Source organism: Macaca nemestrina, chromosome 8 (assembly GCF_043159975.1).
Source record: "Macaca nemestrina isolate mMacNem1 chromosome 8, mMacNem.hap1, whole genome shotgun sequence".
Lineage (NCBI taxonomy): Eukaryota > Metazoa > Chordata > Mammalia > Primates > Cercopithecidae > Macaca > Macaca nemestrina.
In genome coordinates this window covers 115243492-115268626 of record NC_092132.1, presented here as the reverse complement: position 1 = coordinate 115268626, position 25135 = coordinate 115243492, and the positions used below count along the sequence as shown (strand labels likewise).

The following is a 25135-nucleotide window of genomic DNA, read 5'->3' as shown; positions in this document are numbered from 1 at the left end:
CATGGCCTTATAACTTTTTTGCCTTTATGATGTTTGTGTTTTTGACAGAGAAGAAGAGCTGTCTTGCCCCAGACCCGGTATGTGGAGCTGTTCATTGTTGTAGACAAGGAAAGGGTAAGATTGGTGACAATTTTTCTTCTTTTCCGTGAAAAAGATATGAGAAATGAGCATTTAATGAAGGAAATATAAACTACAGTTTGTATTGATTTTACTTAAATAATGATTTTAAAACTAAAATGGTTTTTTTCCCTTAAACCTTATACCACCAGAATACCAACAGAAGCTAAATGTAGCAAAATGTGACTGCCTTTAAGTTTATTTTTTATTAATGATTTTTTTTCGTGTTCTTGCTGATGACTTGCTTATGCTGAATTTTTTCAGTGAATCTGTACTGCCTATCAGGCTCTTGAGAACTTTTCAGATTACTTTAGTGGGCTGTGGCTCTAAAAGGTTTGGCTTTGTTGGCTAATAAAATTGCTTTGCTTTCTAGAATTTGAGATAACCTATATTGCACTTTAAGAGATGGAAAACCTCCAGGTCCTGGCATGCTTTAGAAGGGAATAGTATTAATTTCCGTGTACAGGATCACATGAGGGCATTTTCCTTATTTATATTTAAGAAACTGAACTAAGTGCTTTGCTTTAACTAAGAGAAGTAATGTGTCCCTACTTTGGCATTTACAGGATTATCAGTTTTAGAGGTAATGGCTATATAGTTTATTTTCATGTTGGTTTTTTTGTTGATATAATAATACTTCACATATTTATGGGGTACAGGTGAGTATTTGTTACAACAGCTGTGTAATTTAAAATAGAGAGTATTTTTAGTGTTTTGACTTTTGCTTCCAATTTTGTTGTCAGTGTGAAAAAGTTACTTGTGGAAACTTACTATGATTGGCAGTTCCTTTCTTGTAAGCTGTAGAGACAGTTTTGAGGTTTTTTTGGTTTTAAAAAAATTCCTTGTTGTATGTAGGTTGGAAAATAACAAGCCACTCCAAATAACTAATTTGGAGAAAATATTAAGAGATAGACTCGGATTTGTACATTATAGGTTCATTGCCCTCAAGTGGCAGAAGGAAAAGCACATGGAATATGAACAAGTGTGAACTCAGCCCCAAACAGTGGGCAAAAAGCTTCTGTAGAAGAATGTTTTGGACAAATCGCAAAAGTCAAGATTCAAATGTTTATCTCGGCCAGGTGCAGTGGCTCACGCCTGTAATCCCGGCACTTAGGGAGGCTGAGGCGGGCGAATCACAAGGTCAGAGAGGTCGGAACCATCCTGGCTAACATGGTGAAACCCTGTCTCTCCTAAAAATACAAAAAATTAGCCGGGCATGGTGGGGGGCACCTGTGGTCCCAGCTACTCGGGAGGCTAAGGCAGGAGAATGGCATAAACCCGGGAGGCGGAGTTTGCAGTGAGCTGAGATTGCGCCACTGCACTCCAGCCTGGGCAACAGAGCAAGACTCAGTCTCAAACAAAACAAAACAAAACAAAACACAAACAAAAAACACAAAATGTTTTTCTTCATTGCTGTCTCCAGATGTATTTGTTATATACAGATAGAAAATTGTTAAAAAAAAAAAAAAAGGTTCAATTTCAATCAAGCCCTGTCAAATGTATTAAATTAAATTTTTTTTTCTTGTGTAGGAGAATCATGATTAGATCCCTAACTGATAAAATCTGATATATTCTGATATCATAGAGCAAAATCAGAAATCCTTTAAAAATTTTTCTTCTGCTAAATTGGTTGTATAAAATAATGTTAAAAATAGACATTTGAGTTAGCCAGGTCTCAAAGAAAAACTAGTCATATTTATTTGGCTTAAGATGGTTAAAGTTCTGTATGTTTTCATCTACATATGATTTTTTAACTAGCGATTATTGGTTAATTTCTCATTTTTAATTCAACTCAGCATTTAGAAATGGTTTATTGGTGCTGATCTGTAAGCACTCTGGCTGTTTCCGTACCTCAGTTCTGTTTTCTGTATGTCACTTTCTTTTTTCTGTCCGTAAATCTTCTTCCACTACGTGGAAGAAGTCTCTCTGAACCTGTTCTGGTTTGGAAGCCACACAATTACTGAATCAGTCATTCCTTGCTCAACTAAAGTCTTAAATTTAAAAGAAAAAGGTTTATTGGTGACATCATTAGCCTAAGAGGTGGAAGGGTCAGGAAGTTCTTTAGATTGTCTGTTATTCTTTTCTGTCTGCATTTTGATTGCTTAAAACTCTACCTTTGTGAAATGCTTGAAAATACTTTTGCATTAAAATAAATAAAGGGAACAGTAAGAAGATAATTTGTTTTAAAGTTCTACTAATTTGGAGAAAATGAAGACTTCAGTGCTCTTTCATTATTATTCACTTTACCCTTTTACTGGTTTTTCTTTTATTCCTATCACTACAATGTAACCTTTAAATTTCTTAATTTGAAATGTTGATAAATGTCTAAATGCTTCAATTTTTTGTTCAGAGGAAATATTTGGATTCTTATCTTCATTTTAACAGACACATTTTTATTCTTTTTTTTTTTTTTTTTTTTTTTTGAGATGGAGTTTCGCTGTTTCTCCCAGGCTGGAGTGAAGTGGCGGGATCTTGGCTCACTGCAACTTCCGCCTATCCCTCAGGTTCAAGCAATTCTCCTGACTTAGCCTCCTGAGTAGCTGGGATTATAGGCACCCGCCACCACACCTGGCTAATTTTTGTATTTTTAATAGAGAGAAGGTTTCGTCATGTTGGCTAGGCTGGTCTCGAACTCCTGACCTCAGGTGATCTACCCTCCTGGGCCTCCCAAAGTGCTAGGATTACAGGCCTGAGGTACTGCACCCGGCCTTACATTTCTATTCTTAAACTACTTTGGTGATAATGATTCTCCTTCTTTGCTTTTCCAGTATGACATGATGGGAAGAAATCAGACTGCTGTGAGAGAAGAGATGATTCTCCTGGCAAACTACTTGGATAGTGTAAGTTGTATTTTCTGTCAACCAGGGTGATTCTGTCCTATTCTTTCAGTCTCGGAACAGACCTTAAAAATGTCTCATTTTGAGTTCTGATTTTCATAGGGCCTCAATGGCTCAGTCTTTGAGAGGTCTGCTTTCTGGTTTGTTTTGTAACTCTTTTTAATGTTTAAAGGAAAGTATCAGTGTAGAAAGACTTTGAGAAGAGCAAGAGATTTCATATTACCATTTACTTTATCTTCAGAGTAGCTAGGCTTAGGTGCTTTGGCATTTATGGAAGGATCTTTGAATTCTTGTCGAATGCATCTTATTTTGAGTAAGGCTGCCTTCTACCCTGAAAACATGATACGACAATATTTGTGTGTGTGTGTTTGTGTGTGTGTGTGTGTGTGAGAGAGAGAGAGTTTGGTTTGAGATTTTGGAGTTCATCCAGTGGGAGATACTAAAGAATTCGATATATGTTCTTATAAAATAATTTTATCTACAAAGCTGATATGAACACCAAGCGTGATAGTGATGATAATGATGACGATGATGATGATAGCATTCACTTGAGTACTTACGGCGTGCTAGACACTGAGCTAAGTGCTTTACATTTATTAACCCATTTACTCCTTACCATACCCCTATGAAATTAAGAATTCCACAGTCCTTTTTCTGAAACCTCTGATGTACCTGTGATTAAAATTTTAGATAAAAGTTTAGAAAAACAGTGTGATTCACTCTGTATATAACACCTCTTGGGGTAGCACCTTGTAATCAGACTCATTGATATTTCTGCAGTGAAATATAGGAGTATTTACATTAAATGGGTTAAATGTGGACTGTGAATTGGCTTGCATTATATCAGGGCAAATTTTGGAAGCAGTTTTACCAAAAACTTAATTTCCAGAGTTTGTCAGATTTTAGAATAGAAGATAATAAGGATTTTGAATCTCTGTTACTATCATTTTATGGTTGAGGAAACTGAGACTATTGAGAGGTTAAAGTCTTATTGTATTTTTTTTTTTGAGATGGAGTCTTGCTCTGTTGCCCAGGCTGGAGTCCAGTGGCACAATCTTGGCTCACTGCAACCTCTGCCTCCCGGGTTCAAGCGATTCTCCTGCCTCAGCCTCCCAAGTAGCTGGGATTACAGACGTGCGCCACCATGCCCAGCTAATTTTTCCATTTTAGTAGAGACAGGATTTCAGGATTTCACCATATTGGCCAGGTTGGTGATCCACCTGCCTTGGCCTCCCAACTGCCCAAAGTCTCATTGTGTTAAAGTAAAGATTGTTTTTTTAGGCAGGGAAGTTTTAATTTAAGTAGCCTTGTTACTTCATATGGTTAAAAGATTTTTCTCACATTCTTTACTATATTTTATATACTTTTATTTCTCTCTTCCCAGATGTATATTATGTTAAATATTCGAATTGTGCTAGTTGGACTGGAGATTTGGACCAATGGAAACCTGATCAACATAGCTGGGGGTGCTGGTGATGTGCTGGGGAACTTCGTGCAGTGGCGGGAAAAGTTTCTTATCACACGTCGGAGACATGACAGTGCACAGCTAGTTCTGTAAGTATTTTTTTTTAAACTACTGTTAATGAAATGATCAAAATAATAATTTTTGCTTATTTTCTTGCATTGGAATTGTATTCTTTTGAGGTTTTGGGTGTTCATTTAAATGAGGAAAACTTAGCTTGATGTGGCATTATCATGAAACCTCTTCTGTCTTAGATTCCTGTCACCTTTCTCCCATGTCCTCCTTTTTTCTTGGGTTTACTTCCTCATTTGGGTATAGTGTGTTTTCTACTAGTTTTTTGTGAGCGGATATATGGAAAGAAAGCATTTTGACCTCGTGAGTGTATGAAAATATGTTTTCCCAGTTTCGGAACAGAATTTAAAATTTATCTTAATTTGAGTTCTGATTATTCTAGGGCCTAGGTAACTCAGTATTTCCTAGGCATGCTTTGAGTTTCTCTCTTTTTTTTTTTTTTTGAGACAGAATCTCACTCTGTTGGCTAGGCCAGAGTACAGTGGCACGATCTTGGCTCACTGCAGCCTCTGCCTCCTGGGTCGAAGCAATTCTCCTGCCTCAGCCTCCCAACTAGCTGGGATTGTAGGTGCCTGCCCCCACCCTCGGCTAATTTTTGTAGTGTAGTAGAGACAGGGTGTCACCATGTTGACAGGCTGGTCTTGAACTCCTGACCTCAGGTGATCCACCCATCTCAGCCTTCCACAGTGCTGGGATTATAGGCGTGACACTGGGTATAAAATTCTCTCCATGAAATCCTTTTTCTTCACGATTTTGAAGGCATTGCTCTTTTGTCTTTTTTGTCCCAGCATTACTATTGGGAAGTCTGAAACATTCTGATTGCTGACCTTTTGTATGTGGCCTGTTTTTCCCCTGTCACTAGAAACTTGTAGGATCTTTTCTTGGTTCCCAGGTTTCTGAATTTTCCTGATGATGTGTTTTGGTGTGGGTCTTGGTTTTCAGTAAAATCGTATGCTCACACATCCTTGTACCAGTGAGAATACCATCTAGTTCACTAAATATTAAAAGGAGCAGGTGTCAAGCATACTCACTATGCCTTGCCCAACCACACCCACCAAACTATCTTAACCCCCTCTGTTTGTGTGGTCTCCGTCTGTCCTGTTGGAGACATTTCCCAGATACTTGATGATTTTTAGTTGTTTGTTTACAGTTGAGAATGGGGTTCTGAAAAGGTTTTTGGAAGCCTTGAGTCCATGAGTGCATTTTGGAAACTATGAGTTCACTATAGGGTGGTCTGGCTGGAATGTTTCCTTGTCAATCTGCTTGTGTCAGTACTTCTGGTCATCTTCTCCTGGCTGGTCAGATGGCCCAGAGAAGGATTTATCCATTCATTTAAAATATATTTATTGGGTGTATACCCCAGGCACTGGGACATAGCAGTGAACAAAACTGGAAAAATTCCTGCTCTCGTGGAGTCCATGTTCTGGTGGAGGAGATTGGCCATAAATGAGATAAATAAGTACATGTAGTATGTTAACCAATGATAAGTGGTAAGGAGAAAAATAAAACAGGGAGGGTAGATATAAAAGCATTGGAGGAATGAGGTTGAATTTTGAGGTGACATGGCCTAGCCAGGGAGATGCCTTCTGAGTAAAGGCCTGAAGGAGGTGAGGGAATGAGTCTGGGTTATATTAATATTAGGGAAGAGAGGTCCAGGCAGAGAGAACAGGTGCTGAGGTACAGGTGTGTAGGGTGTGGTTGGGAATCACACGGGGCCCATCCAGATTTTTTTTTTTTTTTAAATTTTGGAGACAGAGTCTGATTCTGTCACCTAGGCTGGAGTGTAGTGGTGCAGTCTTGGCTCACTGCAACCTCCGCCTCCCGGGTTCAAGTGATTCTTCTGCCTCAGCCTCCCAATTTGCTGGGATTACAGGTGTGTGCCACCACAGCTGGCTAATTTTCGTATTTGTTTTTTTAGTAGAGATGGGGGTTTCATGATGTTGGCCAGGCTGGTCTCAAACCTCAGGTGATCTACCCACCTCGGCCTCCCAAAGTACTGGGATTGCAGGCATGAGCCACTACTTCTGGCCCATCCTGACTTTCACGTTCACCCTGCTCACTGCGTGCAGCTGCCCGTGTAAACATATTCATTTCCTTCGTTATCTGTCTCTCCTCACTAAACTGTGTGAATAAATAAACCTAATGTGTTTTAGGAGAGGTTTCATCTAGAAGGTAAAAAGAAACAAACTTGTCTCGGTATCCAGAAAGTGTCTTCATTTGTCTGAAAAAATTAATAAGAAGGGGATAAGGCATAATTATATTCTGATTTTAGAATTTTTTTTTTTTTTGCCATTTTTCTGCCATGATTTGTAGGTTCTCCTAATCCAGTTGAGATTATTCATAAAATAAAAGCAACATGTCCCTTTTTTCCCCAAGAACATTTTTTAACTTTTACATTTTCATTTAGAAAGAAAGGTTTTGGTGGAACTGCAGGAATGGCGTTTGTGGGAACAGTGTGTTCAAGGAGCCACGCAGGCGGGATTAATGTGGTACGTTGTTCTTGATGTTTAACTTTGGATGTTTGCACTGGGACAATATCTAGCATTTATTGACTGTGTACTTCCTCTCCTGGTGCTTAAAACGATATTTTGGGTGTTATGAGGAACACAGTAGAAGTGGCAGATGGGTTCTTTCCCTAGAGACTGGGTCAAGTTTTTAAATATGTATTATGTGTTTATTAGCTTTTTTCTTTTTTATTTATTTTATTTTACTTTAAGTTCTGGGATACGTGTGCATACTGTGCAGGTTTGTTACATAGGTACACATGTGCCACGGTGGTTTGCTGCACCTATCAACCCATCATCTAGGTTTTAAGCCCCATATGCATTAGATATTTGTCCTAATGCTCTCCCTCCCCTTGTCCCCCACCTCCTGACAGGCCCCAGTGTGTGATGTTCCCCTCCCTGTGTCCATGTGTTCTCATTGTTCAGCTCCCACTTATGAGTGTAGCTCTTTACTTTTTATGGGTGAGGAAACATGTACTCCATTTTAGATAATTAAATTAGAACCATCAACTTGTTTTCCTATAAACTACCATGAGTAATCTCTTGGTGCTAAAGTGGTTATCTCTTGCTTGAAGGATCCATGTCCATCATCAGTATGTGATTCATGTTACTTTCTTACTAGACTGAAATGTATAAAGACTGTTGTTGGATGCTTGATTTATCATATAGGCTGTCAACAGTGTAGTGAATAAATTTCCATTTGTGAAAAAATAATCTGAGCAGCAAAACATTTTCTTTGCGTTCAGAAACCTAATTACTACCTTCCTGTTCTGAACAGTTTGGGCATATCACTGTGGAGACATTTGCTTCCATTGTTGCTCATGAGTTGGGTCATAATCTTGGAATGAATCACGATGATGGGAGAGATTGTTCCTGTGGAGCAAAGAGCTGCATCATGAATTCAGGAGCATCGTGAGTACTTGGGTTCTTTTTTCTTCTCCTTTATATGGTATTATAGATCCATGTTTCTTACACTGTGAGGGATATTCATGTCTACATTGGGAAAACAGGAAATGTTATTTCTGGTTCGCTGAAATTAATTACATGACACACCAATGATAAGTCTTTTTTATTTTTTCCAGCCTTTTAGATTCAGGGAGTACATGTGGAGGTTTGTTACCTGATGTATTGCTGAAGTCTATTTTTAATTTAATAATTCCAGAGAGCTTTAAGAAGGCAACACTTACATAGACACAAGTATGTAACTACACTCTTCTGTAAACCAATTATAGACTGAAAGTGTAAGAACGTGGCAAAGTTTATATCTGAATTAGAAATTAGGAGGGAGTTTCTGCTAGGTTCAGTGTGGATTAGATTACATTGAAGGACTGTGTAAGAAATTTCTTCACAAACCTCTTTTTGAGAAAGTGCTGCATTGTCACTGTAGGTAGAAGAGATCCTGACATATTTCTATTTACAAACCCTGTTTTATAGAGATAAAGGTGGGAGGCAAGACAGAGAAGAGCAGAGAGAATGGTTAACATTTATTAAGCTCTTTTTATGTGCAGGCACTGTTGTAGGCTTTTAAAAGGTGTCCACTCACTTAGTACTTATCAGTGAAATGAGGTGCACATACTTTATCTCCATTGCAGATGAGGAAACTGAGGTCACACATCCAAACTGCTGACTGGGATTCAAAGTCAGGAAGTCAGAGCCTGTGATCTGATCTTAGAACCCTTTCCTGTCCCAGAGCTAAAAAATAATTATAATAGAAGGTCCCGTGGTGGTTGGGCATCAGAAATGTAGATTTCTAATGCAAATTCATTGTAATGCCAGCGAGGCTCCTTCCTGATTTAGAAGGCAGGAGTCTTAAGCAGAGACCTGAACCTAACTGTAGTGCATACGTGTGTAGCTGCTGAGCCTGAGTGAAAATTAGATATGAGAGATGGTATCTTTAACAAATACAGGACAGACATGGTGGCTCATGCCTATGATCTCAGCACTTAGGGAGGATTGCTTGAGACCAGGAGTTCAAGACCAACCTGGGCAACACAGTGAGACCCTGTCTCTAAAAAAAAAAAAAAAATTAAAAAATTAACTGGGTGTGTTGGTGCGTGCCTGTAGTCCCAGCTACTCAGGAGGTTGAGGCAGGAGGATTACTTGAGCCCAGGAGTTCAAGGCTGCAGTGAGCTATGATTGTGCCACTGCATTCCAGCCTGGGCAACAGAGCAATACCCTATTTCAAAACAAACAAAGAAACAAACACACATGAAGATTTCACATAGGGAATATCTGTGGCTGCAAGTGTTCATGCCCCTTCCCACCTCCCTCAGGCTCCTGAAGCACTGACAGAGTAATAAAAACTTCTGTCAACCAGCCTTTCAGCTGAAGATCTGAGTGGACAAGACAATTTTAATCACATGCTAGTATAAAGGGAAGCACTCAAGCAGAATTTACAGTTTTTGAACAAATACTAGGCTCAAAAATAGATATGGAAGAGTTAAAATAGTACTTACAAGAATTCATGCTTCATAAAAAAAAAAAATTAGGTACTTAAGGAAAGTCATATGTTTGTAAAAGATTTCCTGTAGGAGAGGGAAATAAATTTAGGATTTGCTTTGGCCAGCAGTGAAGTTGAGAAAGACGTCAGTTCAGGGAAACAAGAAATGAGTAATGAACAATGAGGTAAGTCAATAGATTAAAATAAAAAAGAAGCATTCAGAGGTAAGGAGGGAATGTTATGAAACAGTGCCATAGTGGAATTTAATATGGTATAGGGAGCAATGAAGAGTGGACCCATACTTTATTCACCAACTTGTGAAACATTTATTGAGCACTGACTACCTGCTAGACTTTGTTCTCGGCACTTGGAATACCTCAGTGAGTTAGATCGACTCACCCTTCAAGGAGTTTACATTTGGGGGGGAAGACAATCTATAAACGTAAGAAAATCAATAGTAGAGAGTGTTAGAAGGCGATAAGTGCTATGGGAAATAAAATAGAGCAGAATGTGGAGGATTGGGAGGGCTGAGGGTAGTGAAACAACAGAACAGGCCTCAGTATGACAAAACTGGATGTTAATAACAGAAACCTGAGTGAGTTGGTATTTAAAACCACTCCCCTAAAGTAAACCCTGTGTCAAACAGACTTATAATTAAAATATTTTGAGGAGAATGGTATTTTGAATATTATATTTAAAACTTAGTGCATATTGACATTTAAATATGAAGATAACATAATCTCAAATTTAAGGTATCCATCATTTTCCCCAAGGGAAGAGCCAAAAAAGTGTTGTTGTTGTTGTTTGGTTGGTTGATTTGAATGTGTATAAACTTGCTAGGGATACAGTAGATAGAAAGGAAGTGAACTGTTTGTTACTGGATCTTGGAGAGTCTCTGTAGCTACAGGGGAGACTGACCCCATAGGAGTTGAGGTAGAGGGACACTGATGACATGAGGACACTGATAACATGAGGTAGAGGGACACTGATAACACTGATAATAGAGACGATTCCAGGGGAATTATTCAGCCTTATTCTCCCAGTGACTTCTTATCTCTTGAATAGAAGTGGCCAAAGTGAGTACCTATGTCTTGTCCAGCTTAGTGGGAAAGCTTTTGATTTTTCACTGTGGAGTATGATGTTGGCTATGGGCTTTTCATATATGGCCTTTATTATATTGAAGTGATTTCCTTCTTCCTAGTTTGTTGAGATTTTTTGTTGTGAAAGAATGTTGAATTTTATCAAATGCCTTTTTGGCACCTGTTGAGATGATTATGTGACTTTGATCCTTGATTCTGTTAACGTGGTGTTAATACATTTTTGTGTGTTGAACCAGCCTTGTATCGCAGATATAAATCTCACTTAGTTGGAGGGCCTGATGTTTCTGATGTGTTGTTGAGTTCTATTTGCTAGTATTTGTCTCGAGGATTTTTACATTTATGTTGCTAGGGATATTGACTTATAATTTTCTTTTCTGGTTGTCTCTTGTCTGACTTTGATATTAGGGTGATGCTGGGCTCATAAAATGAGTTTGGAAGTGTTCCTTCCTCTTCAATATTTTGAGAAGACTTTTTTTTTTTTTTTTTTTTTTTAGCAGTTTTAGATCCGGAGAATAATCAAGAGGAAAGTAGAAAGACTCCTCTCATACACTTTCTGTCCCCACACTTGCATAGTCTCCCCATTTCAACATCCCCAAACAGAGGGGTATGATTGTTAAAACTGACGAACCTACATCGACACATGTGGACTTCTCAAAGTCCATACTTTATGGTTCACTCTTGGCGTTGTGCATTCTATGGGTATGGACAAGTGTATGATGATAAGTATCCCTCATTATGGTATCATACAGAATATATCCATCGCCCTGAAAAATCCTCTGTGCTCCACCTGGTCATCTCTCCCTACCCCTTCAACCCTTGGCAACTGCTAGTCTTTTTACTGTCTCCGTGGTTTTGTGTTTTCCAGAATATCATATATTTAGAATCATGCAGTATGTTGCCGTTTTACATTGGCTTCTTTCACTTAGCAATATGCATTTAAGGTTCCTCTGTGTCTTTTCATGTCTTGATAGCTCATTTATTTGTAGTGCTGAATAATGTCCCATTATTTGGATGTACCACAGTTTGACCATTTACCTACCGAAGGACATGTTGGTTGCTTCTAAGCTTTGGCAATTATGAAAAAAGCTGCTGTAAGTGTCTGCGTGCAGGGTTTTGTGTGACCATGTGTTCAGCTCCTTTGGGTAAATACCAAGGGATGTGATTGCTGGATCATATGTTAAGAGAGTATGTTTAGTTTTGTAAGAAACTGCCAAATTGTCTTCCAAAGTAGCTGTACTACTTTGTATTCCCACCAACAGTGAATGAGAATTGCTGTTGCTCTACATCTTTGTCAGAATTTGGTGTTGTCAGTGTTTTGGATTTTGGCCATTCCTATAGTCATGTAGTGGTATCTCATTGTTTCAATTTACATTTCCCTGATGACATAGGATGTAGACGATCTTTTTGTGTGTTTATTTGCCTTCTGTATATCTTCTTTGTGGCATCTGTGAAGGTCTTTGGCCCATTGTTTAATCAGATTGTTTCTTGTCTTATTTTTTAGTTTTAAGAGTTCTTTGCATACTTTGCATAAGAGTCTTTTATCAAATACGTCTTTTACAAATATTTTCTACTAGTCTGTAGCTTATCTTCTCACTCTTTTAATATTGTCTTTCACTGAACATACATTTAATATTTTATTTTATTTTTGGGACAGAGTCTCCCTCTGTCGCCCAGGCTGGAGTGCAGTGGCCAGATCTCAGCTCACTGCAAGCTCCGCCTCCCGGGTTTACACCATTCTCCTGCCTCAGCCTCCCGAGTAGCTGGGATTACAGGCGCCCGCCACCTCGACTGGCTAGTTTTTTGTATTTTTTCAGTAGAGACGGGGTTTCACCGTGTTAGCCAGGATGGTCTCGATCTCCTGACCTCGTGATCCACCCGCCTCGGCCTCCCAAAGTGCTGGGATTACAGGCTTGAGCCACCACGCCTGGCCCATTTAATATTTTAATTCTTTCATGGACGATGCCTTTTGTGTTGTATCTAAAAAGTAATTACCATATCCAAGATGATCTAGTTTTTCTCCTATGTTATTTCCCAGGAATTTTAGAGTTTTGAATTTTACACTTAGATCTTTGATCCACTTGGAGTTAATTGTGGAGGATGTAAGATCTGTGTCTAGATTTATTTATTTATTTTTTGCATACGAATATCTAGTTGTACCAGCACCATTTGTTGAAAAAACTATCTTTTATGTCTTTTGTCAGAGATCAGTTAGCTGTGTTTGTGTGGGACTCTTTCTGGGCTCTCTGTCTTGTTCTATTTGTCTTTTGTTTTGCCAGTAACACAGTCTTTAAGCTTGTGCATGCATCATGTAGTTCTCGTGCCGTGGTTTTCAGTTCCATCCGGCCATTTAAGGTCCTCTCTACACTGTTTATTCTAGTTAGCCATTTGTCTAATCTTTTTTCAAAAAGTTTTTAGCTTCCTTGCGATGGGTTTGAATATCCTCCTTTAGCTCGGAGAAGTTTGTTATTACCGACCTTCTGAAGCCTATTTCTGTCAGCTCCTCAAAGTCATTCTCTGTCCAGCTTTGTTCTGTTGCTCTGAGGAGCTGCAGTCCTTTGGAGGAGAAGCAGCACTCTGATTTTTAGAATTTTCAGCTTTTCTGCTCTGGTTTCTCCCCATCTTTGTGGTTTTATCTACCTTTAGTCTTTGATGCTGGTGACCTACAGATGGGGTTTTGGTGTGGATGTCCTTTTTGTTGATGTTGATGCTATTCCTTTCTGTTTGCTAGTTTTCATTCTGAGAGTCAGGTCCCTCAGCTGCAGGTCTGTTGGAGTTTGCTGGAGGTCCACTCCAGACTCTGTTTGCCTGGCTATCGCCAGTGGAGGCTGCAGAACAGCAAATATTGCAGAAGAGAAAATATTGCTGCCTGATCCTTCCTCTGGAAGCCTCATCCCAGAGGGGCACCCGCCTGTATGAAGTGTCAGTCGGCCCCTACTGGGAGGTGTCTCCCAGTTAGGCTACATGGGGTTCAGGGACCCACTTGAGGGGGCAGTCTGTCTGTTCTCAGAGCTCAAACACTGTGCTGGGAGAAGCACTGCTCTCTTCAGAGCTGTCAGACAGGGACATTTAAGTCTGCAGAAGATTCTGTTGCCTTTTGTTCACCTATGCCCTGTCCCCAGAGGTGGGGTCTACAGAGGCAGCAGGCCTTGCAGAGCTGTGGTGGGCTCCGCCCAGTTCGAGCTTCCTTGGCTGCTTTGTTTACCTACTCAAGCCTCGGCAATGGCAGATGCTCCTCCCCCTGCCAGGCTTCTGCCTTGCAGGTCGCAGGTCAATCTCAGACTGAGGTGCTAGCAGTGAGCAAGGCTCTGTGGGCGTAGGACCCCCCGAGCTAGGCACGGGATATAATCTCCTGGTGTGCCATTTGCTAAGAACGTTGGAAAAGCACAGTGTTTGGGTGGAATTGTCCCGATTTTCCAGGTACAATCTGTCACGGCTTCCCTTGGCTAGGAAAGGGAAATCCCTTGACCTCTTGCGCTTCCTGGGTGAGGCGATGCCCTGCCCTGCTTCAGCTCACCCTCTGTGGGCTGCATCCACTGTCCAACCAGTTCCAGTGAGATGAACCAGGTACCTCAGTTGGAAATGCAGAAATCACCATCTTCTGCGTCTGTCACACTGGGAGCTGCAGACCGGAGCGGTTCCTATTTGGCCGTCTTGGAATGGCAACACAGTCTTGATTACTGTAGCTTTAGAGTAAGTCTTGAAGTTAGGTACCACCAGTCCTCCAACTTTGTTCTTCTTTTTTACTATTATATTGGCTATTCTGGGTCTTTTGCCACCCCATGTAAACTTTAAAGTCAGTTTTATCTATATTCACAAACTAATTTGCTGGGATTTTGATTAGGATTGCATTGAATGTATAGATCAAGTTGGGGAACCGACATCTTGACAATATTGAGTCTGCCTGTATGTAAGCATGAAATATCTCTCTGTTTATTTAGTTCTTTGATTCCTTCATCAGATAGTGTTATTGTTTCCCCATAGAGATCTTATACATATTTTGTTAGATTTATAACTAACTCTCATTTTTGGGGGTCCTAATGTACCTGATATTATGTTTTTAATTTCAAATTCTACTTGTTCATTGCTGGCATATAGAAAAGCAATTGACTTTTGTATACTAACCCTGTATCCTATAACCTTTCTGTAATTGCTTTTTAGTTCCAGGAGTCTTTTTCAATTCTTTTTGATTTTATATATAGATGATCATATTATCTCTGTACAAAGTTTTTCTTTCTTTCCAGTCAGTATACCTTTTACTTCCTTTTCTTTTCTCACTGCAGTAGCTAGGACTACCAATAATCTGATTCTGCTTTACCTTCCTCATATTTTTTTTTTAGTGTTGACAGTGTATTTATTTTTATTTTTAATAGTTATGCTTCTAAAACATATTTAAATTTTATTTTTAATCCAAATTGAAAATATATTTTATAATTATATCACTTAATATATTTACTGTAATTACTGATACATTTAATCAAATCTAAATGCCGTTGATTATAAGATATAGCACTTTTTACATACCACTGAGAATGAAATATGGTGTCAATGAAGTTAATACTTCAATTGTAATCTGAAATGAATCTCAGTCTCAAAGTTATTTAAATATGAAAATAATGTTTTAGAATCAATTAAATATAGCATTTGGGTTTAAATCTACCATCTTATGTCTTTCCTTTATTTGTCTTACTTCTTTTATGGTTTTATTAAACCATAAAGTAAGTTTTATTAAAACTTATTTTATAAAATGGTTTTATTAAACCATTAAGTCTTCGGTGTTAAATATTTAAGTTGATGGATGTTCCAATTGCCCTGATTTGGTCTTTACACATTGTATGAATGGATCAAGTGATTACATGTATCCTGAGAATATATACATCTACTGTGTATCAGTTAAAAATGGGACGACAACAACAACAACAACAAAATCTTCTGTGTTATTTCTTTTGGGTTGATAGAGTGTTTTTACTTTTATTTTCACTTTGTAGAAATGGGGTCTTGTTATGTTGTCCAGGCTGGTTTTGAACTCCTAGGCCTAAGCAGTCCTCCCACCTTAACCTCCTGATGTGCTGGGATTACAGGCATGAGCCACTGTGCACTGCCAGATAGTGATTTTAGCATATACTGTTTTCCTTCTAGACATATTTCTAGAATGGAAATTATACAGTCTTTTATTTTTTTTTAAAGTTGCCCTAGAAATTGTTACATATATTCTTGATTTATCTTGTCTACCATTAAATCTTATCCTTCCCCACACAGTTCAAAGACTATATAGTACTTTAACTCCGTTCATCACTTTCTTGACTCATATAGCTGTGTGCCAGGAAGATACTAGTGATTGTTGAATGAAAATTGTTTATCATTATTCATTTAGATTTTGACCACTGCCCTTGCTCTTTGGTCCTCTTGCATCTCTGACCTTCCATTTGGTGTCCATTTTTAGGTCTGATCAAAGAACCAATTTTGACTTTCCTTTAGTGTGTGTTTAGTAGTAGTATATCTCTTAGTTTTTGTTTTTCTCCTCAGGGTGTCTCTATTTCTCTCTCTTTTTTGAGGATATTTTTGTTGAATATAGAATCATCATCAGTTATTTTTCATCATATTGGGATTTTTCCATTGTCTTTTGCCTTCCATGTTGTTGAGATGTCAGATGTCAGACCATTATTCCATTGAAGTGTCTCTCTCTATTTACCTATGGCTGTTTTCACAATTTTGTCTTCAAACGTTTTTTTGAAATTTCATTATCATGTTCCTATTGTAGAAAGAAAAAAAAAACATGCATACATACATATGTAATGTATATATAACACATTTACACATATAAGTCTTCATATCCTGCTTAGAAATTTTTTAGTGTAAGCCGGGCGCGGTGGCTCAAGCCTGTAATCCCAGCACTTTGGGAGGCCGAGACGGGCGGATCACAAGGTCAGGAGATCGAGACCATCCTGGCTAACACGGTGAAACCCCGTCTCTACTAAAAACACAAAAAATTAGCCGGGCGAGGTGGCGGCGCCTGTGGTCCCAGCTACTCGGGAGGCTGAGGCAGGAGAATGGTGTAAACCCGGGAGGCGGAGCTTGCAGTGAGCTGAGATCTGGCCACCGCACTCCAGCCTGGGCGACAGAGCGAGACTCCGTCTCAAAAAAAAAAAAAAAAAAAGAAATTTTTTAGTGTTTTAAAGTTTGTGGCTTGATATTTTTCATCAGTCAGAAAATTCTCAGTCATGTCTTTACATACTGCTTCTTTACATATTGCCTGTGTACACAGGGTGTCTGCACATTTGCTGTGTCTCTTATGCCTCTGTGATTCTAGTGAACTGTGTGTTAGACCTCACTATGTCTCCTTTGTCTCTTATTTTTTAAAATATATGTTTCCTATCTTTTTGTGTGTTTTTTTTTTTCTTCTGGGTAATTTCTTCTGATATCTTTCACCTCACTGATTTCTGCCTTCATATGTATTTTGTCTGTTGTTAAACTTATCCATTGAGTTATTAATTTTGCTTGTTTCATTTGTCAAATTTCTGTCAGGTTCTTTTTCAAATCTGATACTAGTTTTGTAGATTTTAGTTTCCCGCCCAAATTTTCATGCTTGTCACTTTTGCCCCTGATCATAGTAAGCATGAATGTTTTATGGCTATCATTTGATAATCTTAGAACTAGAATTAGGAATCTTTATTGGACTCTATCTGCTCAGTTTTTTCTTTCTTGTAGTGTATTATGGCTTCATGTGGTATTTTATATTGTGTAGCCATTATATTTAAAAATTTTTTAAAGAATAATTTCTAGGCCGTGCGCGGTGGCTCATGCCTGTAATCCCAGCACTTTGGGAGGCTGAGGCAGGCAGATAATGAGGTCAGGAGATCGAGACCATCCTGGGTAACACGTGAAACCCCATCTCTACTAAAAATACAAAAAAATTAGCCGGCCTTGGTGGCGGGCGCCTGTAGTCCCAGCTACTCAGGAGGCTGAGGCAGGAGAATGGCGTGAACCCGGGAGGTGGAACTTGCAGTGAGCTGAGATCGTGCCACTGCATTCCAGCCTGGGTGACAGAGCAAGACTCCGTCTCAAAAAAAAAAAAAAAAAAAAAAAAAAAATTTTTGAACTAGGATGAGGTTATGCTAGGTAATTTTTTTTTCTTTTATTTTTCCTCAGATTCCTTTTTACTACCAAGGTGATACTAAACTTTCTTTTTTTGAGGGCAGATTTCCTACCCTCTACTTCGCAGGCTATTTAATAAATATTAATTTTCTATCATTTTGTTTGGCGTCTTCTTTTTTTAGATGCCAGTGATGTTGTAGATGTTTCATTTTTTTCCCCTCAGATAACTCAGTCTTTGGGTTCCAGTTCTATTTAATAAAATGCATAATCTACCCTTGTAATAAGATTTTTTGTTATTATTTATGATATTTTGGGGACAGTGGTATTCTCATGCGTTGCTCTTAGATTCCGGAAAGTGTGAGTTGCTCTTCCTGGAAGGTGCCTTTCTAGAGAATTGACTTTCTTGACTCTGCCCCTCAATGTCATCTCCGTCAGCAAGTTTCCATAATCAGGTGTTTTTTTTCTTAATCTAATTCAGTACCAGCACTTAGAATCTTCTCTTAAGACTTCCTAATCCTAGGCTGTGGGCATCAGCATAGTAATGGTGGAAATGTGTTCTGGGAATTTTCAGAGTACTCAAAGAAATAATGTTTTAAATGATAGTGGAAATTTTTTCTTTGTCGTTTCCAGGTAAAACGGTTTCATTATTGTCAATCTCCTTTTGAAGCCATTTTGGGAAAATCACCTAGATGTGAGAAAAGAGAGGAGGAGAGGCTATAAATCATTAATATTGTGGAGTCTAGAGGTGATAGAGAGTAGAAATACTTGAGTTGCTCTTCAAGCCACGTTATCAGGTGAAAGATCACTCTTTTTGTTGCTGTAGGTGCCAGGCAGGGATGGCTAGTGAAAGGGCATCTTCACTGTGGCCTCCAGAGCATTTTAAGGTCTCACCGAAGGCCAACACAGGGGGATGTTGTTACTATCTCCATCTGTTAAAAAGCACCAGAAATGTCTATGATTTTGTTATGCTTTTTAGTTCTATAGTCAATTCATTGTGGGTGAAACTTTTTTTTGGGGGTAGATTGCTGAAGGATCAAGCATTTGAAACACTGCTTATGAGAAAATATCTTTCAATTACGAAATAATGAGCATATTTAAAAAACAACTTGTTTAAAGGTGATAGACTTTATATAGGTTAAAATTAGGGACGAAAATATAGGACTGTACATATGCCTGCACAAGTTCTATGGCCATTGTCTAATTAAATATATATAATTTAGAAATATATGTTTATGTAGCATATATATTTAAATATATATTTAAGTGTGTGTATGTGTGTTTTTTTTTTGTTTTTTGTTTTTTGTTTTTTTTGGAGACACGGTCTCGCCCTGTTGCCCAGGCTTCAGAGCAGTGGCATGATCATAGCTCACTGCAGCCTTAAACTCCTCCCACCCCAGCCTCCTGAGTAGCTGGGACTACAGGTGTGCACCACCATGCCCAGTTTATTTTTTGTAGAGACAGGGTCTCACTGTGTTGCCCAGGTGGCGTCGAACTCCTGGGCTCAAGTGATCCTCTTGCCTTAGCTTCCCCAAGTGTTGGGATTACATTATTAAATATATTCCTACAAAAAACATTATTGCATGTATACCATGTAGCAGGCACTGTACTTACCACATAAAGATTAACAGTACAAAATAAAAAACAGTTACAAGCCTCTGTTTAAACTGCAGTCTCCTTTGTTTATCAAATAATTACTATATACTGCTTTGACATTTTTACTTGATGTCTAGGCTCAAACTCCTGTGGTCCGTCCTAAAGTCATCCTAAAATCTGATCTACCCGTAGTCTTCCCCATGTGAATTAATGGTAACTCCTTCCTTCTAGTATCCCAGGACAGCAGCCTGGGAGTCATTCTTGATTTCTCTTTTTTCTCACTCTTCATCTTAATGGCTGTTCCTTTAAAACAAAAGCAATTCAACCACTTCTTACAGCTCCCACTGTTATCATTTTGGTCCATCATCATCTGTTTAGTAGATTTCTCTAAGGGCCTTCTTTGTAGTCTTCCTCCTTAGTAGAACAGGTATGGTGATCCTATTAAAACATTAGTCAAATCATGTTACTCCTGCTCAACACTTTCCATGGTCTTCCCCTTCTAACTTCCCTATTTGACTTACAGTAGAAAGCCACATTCCTACAATGGCCTATTCCCATCTTTGCTGACTGTGTCTCTCATGACTCATTTCCTCACTGACTCAGTCTGCCAGGAAAGCTTCTACCTCAGAGTTTTTGCATTTGCTATTCCTTCTCTCTATAATGTTTTTCTCCCGGATACACAGTTTTGATTGAACTCTCACGGGTTTGAGATGCCTGTCCTGACTACCCTTTTAAAATCACAAGCATCCCTTCCTCTGCAGAGCTCATCACACCCACACTCCCTCACCTTTTTTCCCCATAGCACTTATTACCTTGTAATATGCTACCTAATTTATTATATAAGTAAATCACTGAATCATAATCATAACCTTTACAGAGGCAGGGATTTTTATCTGCTATTTCACAGTTTCATCCCTTGTACCAAGAAGAATGCCTTGTACATAATAGATATTCAGTAAATATTTGTTGAATGAATGGTTGACTGATATTGCATAAAAGGACTCCTCCTTACAATATTCTTAGTAGCAAGAAAAAGAATAAGGAAGACAAGTCTTTCTGTTCTTGTTAAAAGCCTTGTGCTAAGTCTTTTCTTTCCATGAGTCAGAGTTTTGCCTTTGCCTATTCTTTTGTCTCAAACCATTGATAGTTTATGTTCTTTGTTTTTTCTTTCTCTGCCAGCGAGTCTTTTAAAATCCTTCCACATCCCACATCTATAGACTTTTTTTTTTTTTTTTTTGGTCAAACAGCAGTTAACAGTACCAAAATGTTTTAGGCAGACTGCATTCCAATCCAAGAGGCAGGAGTCAGTACTATCAACTTTTCTGCAAACCAGTTAGCAAAGAAGAGTTTAACATGACTGCTCAGGGCGAAAAATATGTTTCTTAGAGTTCCTTGGATGTACAAAAGACCCAGCCATAGATAGAGCTGCTTTTTCATTAACTAGAATGCAACATAACTTTCACTCCTGCTGCTACTTCTGGTACCATTGCTCAAACTGATGAAAAAGAGATTCAGGGTACCAAATTCCCCTGAAAAAATACAAATGTATATAAGATATAAATTTCATTGTATTTAAGGTGTACAACATGTGTTGATATAAATATAGATGGTGAAATGGTTAGTCAAGCAGATTAACACGTCCATCATTCTGCGTTGTTGCCCATTTTTTGTGTGTGTGGCAAAAAGCACCTAAAATCTCCTCTTTTAGCAAAAATCTTGAATGTAATACAATATTATTATCTATAGTCCTCATGCTGTACCTGAGATATCTAGACTTGTTTGTCCTACGTATCTGCTAGTTTGTATCAGACTTACATGTCCCATTTCCTCCACCTCCACCATAATTAGTGTTTTATTTTCTGTCTCTGGGTTTTTGACTTCTTTTTTTAGATTCGAAAATAAGTGAGATCATGCAACATTTTTCTTTTTGTGTCTGGCTTGCTTCATGTAGCATAACATCCTCCAGGTTCCTCCATGTTGTGGTAAATGTCAGGATCTCCTTTTATAAGGATGAATAATAATCAGTCTTATATGTGCCACAGTTTGTCCATTCAGCTGTTGACAGACACTTTGTTTGTTTCCATATCTTGGCTAATACTGCACTGAAAATGGGAGAATGAGGTGGTGTTTTCATTTTCTTTGGGTGTGTACCCAAAAGTGAGATTGCTGGGTCATATGATAGTTCTGTTTTTAATTTCTTTAGGGAACTCCTATTGTTTTCCACAGTGGCTGCACCAATCTACATTCCCACCAACAGTGCTCAAGGATTCCCTTTTTTCTGTACTCTTCACTTGTCACCTCTTTTATTTATTTATTTGAGACGGAGTCTCTCTGTTTCCCAAGCTGGAGTGCAGTGGTATGATCTCGGCTCACTACAACCTCTGCCTCCCAGGTTCAAGCAGTTCTCCTGCCTCAGCTTCCCAAGTAGCTGAGATTACAGGTGTGCACCACCACACCTGGCTAATTTTTGTATTTTAGTAGAGATGGGGTTTCACCACGTTGGCCAGGCTGGTCTCAAACTCCTGACCTCAAGTGATCTGCCCGCCTCGGGCTCCCAAAGTGCTGGGATTACAGCGGTGAGCCACCATGCCTGGCCATTTTTGATGGTAGTCATCCTAATAAGGGTGAGGTGATATTTCATTGTGGTTTTGATTTGCACTTCTTTGATGATTAATGATATTGAGCATCTTTTCATACACTTGTTGGCCATTTTTATGTCATCTTTGGAGAAATGTCTATTTAAGTCTTTTGTTCATTTTAAAAATGGAGTTATTTGTTTTTCTACTATGGAGTTGTGTGAGTTCTAAAAAATGTAGTTTGGATATGAGATACATGGTTATAAGATACACCTTAACATGGTTTGCAGAGATTTTCTCCCAATCTGCAGACTTTTCATTTCATCGGTTATCTTTGCTGTGCAGAGCTTTTCAGTTTGATAGCTATAGTAATCAAAATGGTATGGTAGTGGTATAAAAACAGACATGTAGACCGATGGAACAGAATAGAGAGCCCAGAAACAAATCCAAACGTGTAGTCAATTAATTTTTGACAAGGGCACTAGGAGGATACAATGGGGAAAAGATAGTTCCCTTCAATAAATGGTTCTGGGGTAACTGGATTTCTACATGCAAAAGAATGCAATTGGACCCTCTTCTTACACCATACACAAAAATCAACTCAAAATGGATAAAATACCTAAATGTAAGACTTGAAACCATAAAACTTTCTAAGAAGAAAACATTGAGGAAAAGCTCCTTGACATTGGCCTTAACAATGATTTTTTGGATATCACACCAAAAAACTCAGGCTACAAAAGTAAAAATAAAATAGAATTTTAATGTGACATGGATTCCTCAAAGATATAGGTGGTGTATAGGTCTATTTTCCACTAGTTTTCAAAGGTAAAAGCAGCCAGTGGGACTATCTGAAAGTATTTTATAGTCATTGAGTAAAACAGTAGCTAAAAAGAAAATCCCAGGTAGGACATATCAAAATTGCATTTGTATAAATCTCACATAGCTTAAGTGGGACATTTCTTAAAGGCCAACTAACCTTCAAAGTACTAACCATGGTTCCCAGGAATTATCATAAAAGTTATTATATGTAAAGCTCAAACTGAAAACTTGTCATATAGGAGTAGCTGAAATTCTATACTGCGCAGTCTGCCTCTTGATGGCCAGTGTGTATCTGAACTGGAGTTTTCCATTTGCATTGCAGAGCTCCTAATAAGTGGTAATGGGCATGGGTGAACAGAAAAATGTTATCCTTCAGAGTAGAAAAAAGACTGGAGACAACGTACAGCTACCTTCCAAAATTTGAAGAACCTTTACTGTGTTAGATAAATAAAACTTTATTTTTCATGGGACTAAATAATTTTTAAAGTCTCTTCTGATGCTGAGAATTATTTTGTATTTCAATGTAAGTGATATTTTGGAAGTACAATATATTGTAAGAAAATAGTGAATTATTATATAGTAGCTGAAGTCATGTTCAATATTTATCACGAGTAGGTGTGAATTCTCATTTCTGTGCACATAATTATTAGCCTCTTTTCTGTCATTTAAAATATGCACTTTGTGGGTTAAACACATGACTTAACATTTTCAGAGTAATCGCTGTGACATAAGATCTTTTTCTTAATGTTTACTATAGGGGTTCCAGAAACTTCAGCAGTTGCAGTGCAGAGGACTTTGAGAAGTTGACTTTAAATAAAGGAGGAAACTGCCTTCTTAATATTCCAAAGCCTGATGAAGCCTATAGTGCTCCCTCCTGTGGTAATAAGTTGGTGGACGCTGGGGAAGAGTGTGACTGTGGTACGCCAAAGGTCAGTTTAATTTTTGATTTTTGCTTTGTAAAATTGCCATGATATTTGCAAGAAATAAAATTGCTTGTTTTGGGCAACTCTGACATAGGGGCTAAAGTAAAATTTAGCAGCACAATGAGGATTGTTATTTTGTTTGTATGGCTGTGTTCCAGGGATTGGTCATCTCCTTCTTCTCAGAGTATGACTAATGGTGCCATCTGTTTTGAAGTCAGGGAATGTGCCATGTTTATTCTCTCTTTTTTTTTTGCTATCTTCTATGATTTATGGTTATTAGCTTATTTGGTTTAAAGAATGAATTTCACGTGGCTCTTTATTTGTAAGCTTTCGCCATTCTGGTACTGCCATTGCAGGAATATTTATTTAGCTGGACTCATTTTAAAAATGAATTGGAGCTGGCCCATCTTCCAGAGTCCTTCAGTATTCAGAGTTCTTGCTACTCAAAGTAGCACTCTCTCTTTGTTAACCTTCAGTGTATGTACTGGTCTCTGGCTTTTTGACCTGTTATGCACACTCATTGCTCTAAACCCACGCCCATCTTTGTTAGGATTGTTCCGTAGCCATATTCCTTACCATACTTAGCCACGCTCCTCTCAACATGGCCTGCTTGAGCCCTTTCCTCCTAGGCCTTGTCTTAAGTTTGAAAGACACTTGTTCAACTGTATGTAAGTTCTACTGTATTCTCAATCTTCTCCACAAGTGCGTCTTTTTCTTCCCTACCTGACCATGCCTGGCTTTTACCAGGTGACTTTGCTTTCCAGAAATGTAGTATGTGTCTTATGATGGAGCTGTGTTGGGCTTTTGTTGCAGTATTGATGCACGTCAGGGACTTTTGGTAAGTATCTTACACAGTATAACCCTCATAATAACCCCAAGAGATTGGTAGTTTTAATAGTCCCATTTTCAGGTGAGGAAAATGAGACCTGAGCAGGTTATGTTTAATTTCTAAATTAAGATGCCATCAGGATGACTAAGACCTTCCTCTTTCTAGGCATTCTTAACTTCTTCCTGAAGTATTTTATTAGTCTTTTCTCCCAACTTCACAAACAAACTTACTGAAATAATAATCTATATTTGCTTCTTGAGCTTTCTCACTACAAAATTACTTTTTTTTTTTTTTTGTTGAGACAGAGTCTCGCTTTGTCGCCCAGACTGGAGTGCAGTGGCCGGATCTCAGCTCACTGCAAGCTCCGCCTCCCGGGTTCACGCCATTCTCCTGCCTCAGCCTCCCAAGTAGCTGGGACTACAGACGCCCGCCACCTCGCCCGGCTAGGTTTTTGTATTTTTTAGTAGAGACGGGGTTTCACCGTGTTAGCCAGGATGGTCTCGATCTCCTGACCTTGTGATCCGCCCGTCTCGGCCTCCCAAAGTGCTGGGATTACAGGCTTGAGCCACCGCGCCCGGCCCCAAAATTACTCTTAAAAATACTTCCTCCCCCTCAAATATCACAGGGTGTTTTTTGGTATAAAAGTTTCAAATAGGGCTGGGTGTGGTGGCATGTACCCATAATCCTAGCACTTTGAGAGGCTGAGGTGAGAGGATTGCTTGAGGCCAGGAGTTTGAAACTAGCCTGAGCAATATAGCAAGACCCTGTCTC

At 38.7% G+C, this 25135-nt stretch overlaps 1 protein-coding gene across 1 annotated transcript in view; it reads left to right on the top strand.

Annotated features, from left to right (window-relative positions):
• The window catches only part of LOC105476623 (ADAM metallopeptidase domain 9), a 113246-nt gene that overhangs the window by 21892 nt on the left and 66219 nt on the right, over window positions 1-25135 (top strand). Inside the window, exons 7-12 of the mRNA XM_071068356.1 lie at window positions 49-114; window positions 2886-2957; window positions 4339-4508; window positions 6896-6977; window positions 7771-7904; window positions 23370-23541. Coding sequence (XP_070924457.1) covers window positions 49-114; window positions 2886-2957; window positions 4339-4508; window positions 6896-6977; window positions 7771-7904; window positions 23370-23541 — 696 coding nt within the window. The remainder of the gene's footprint in view (window positions 1-48; window positions 115-2885; window positions 2958-4338; window positions 4509-6895; window positions 6978-7770; window positions 7905-23369; window positions 23542-25135) is intronic.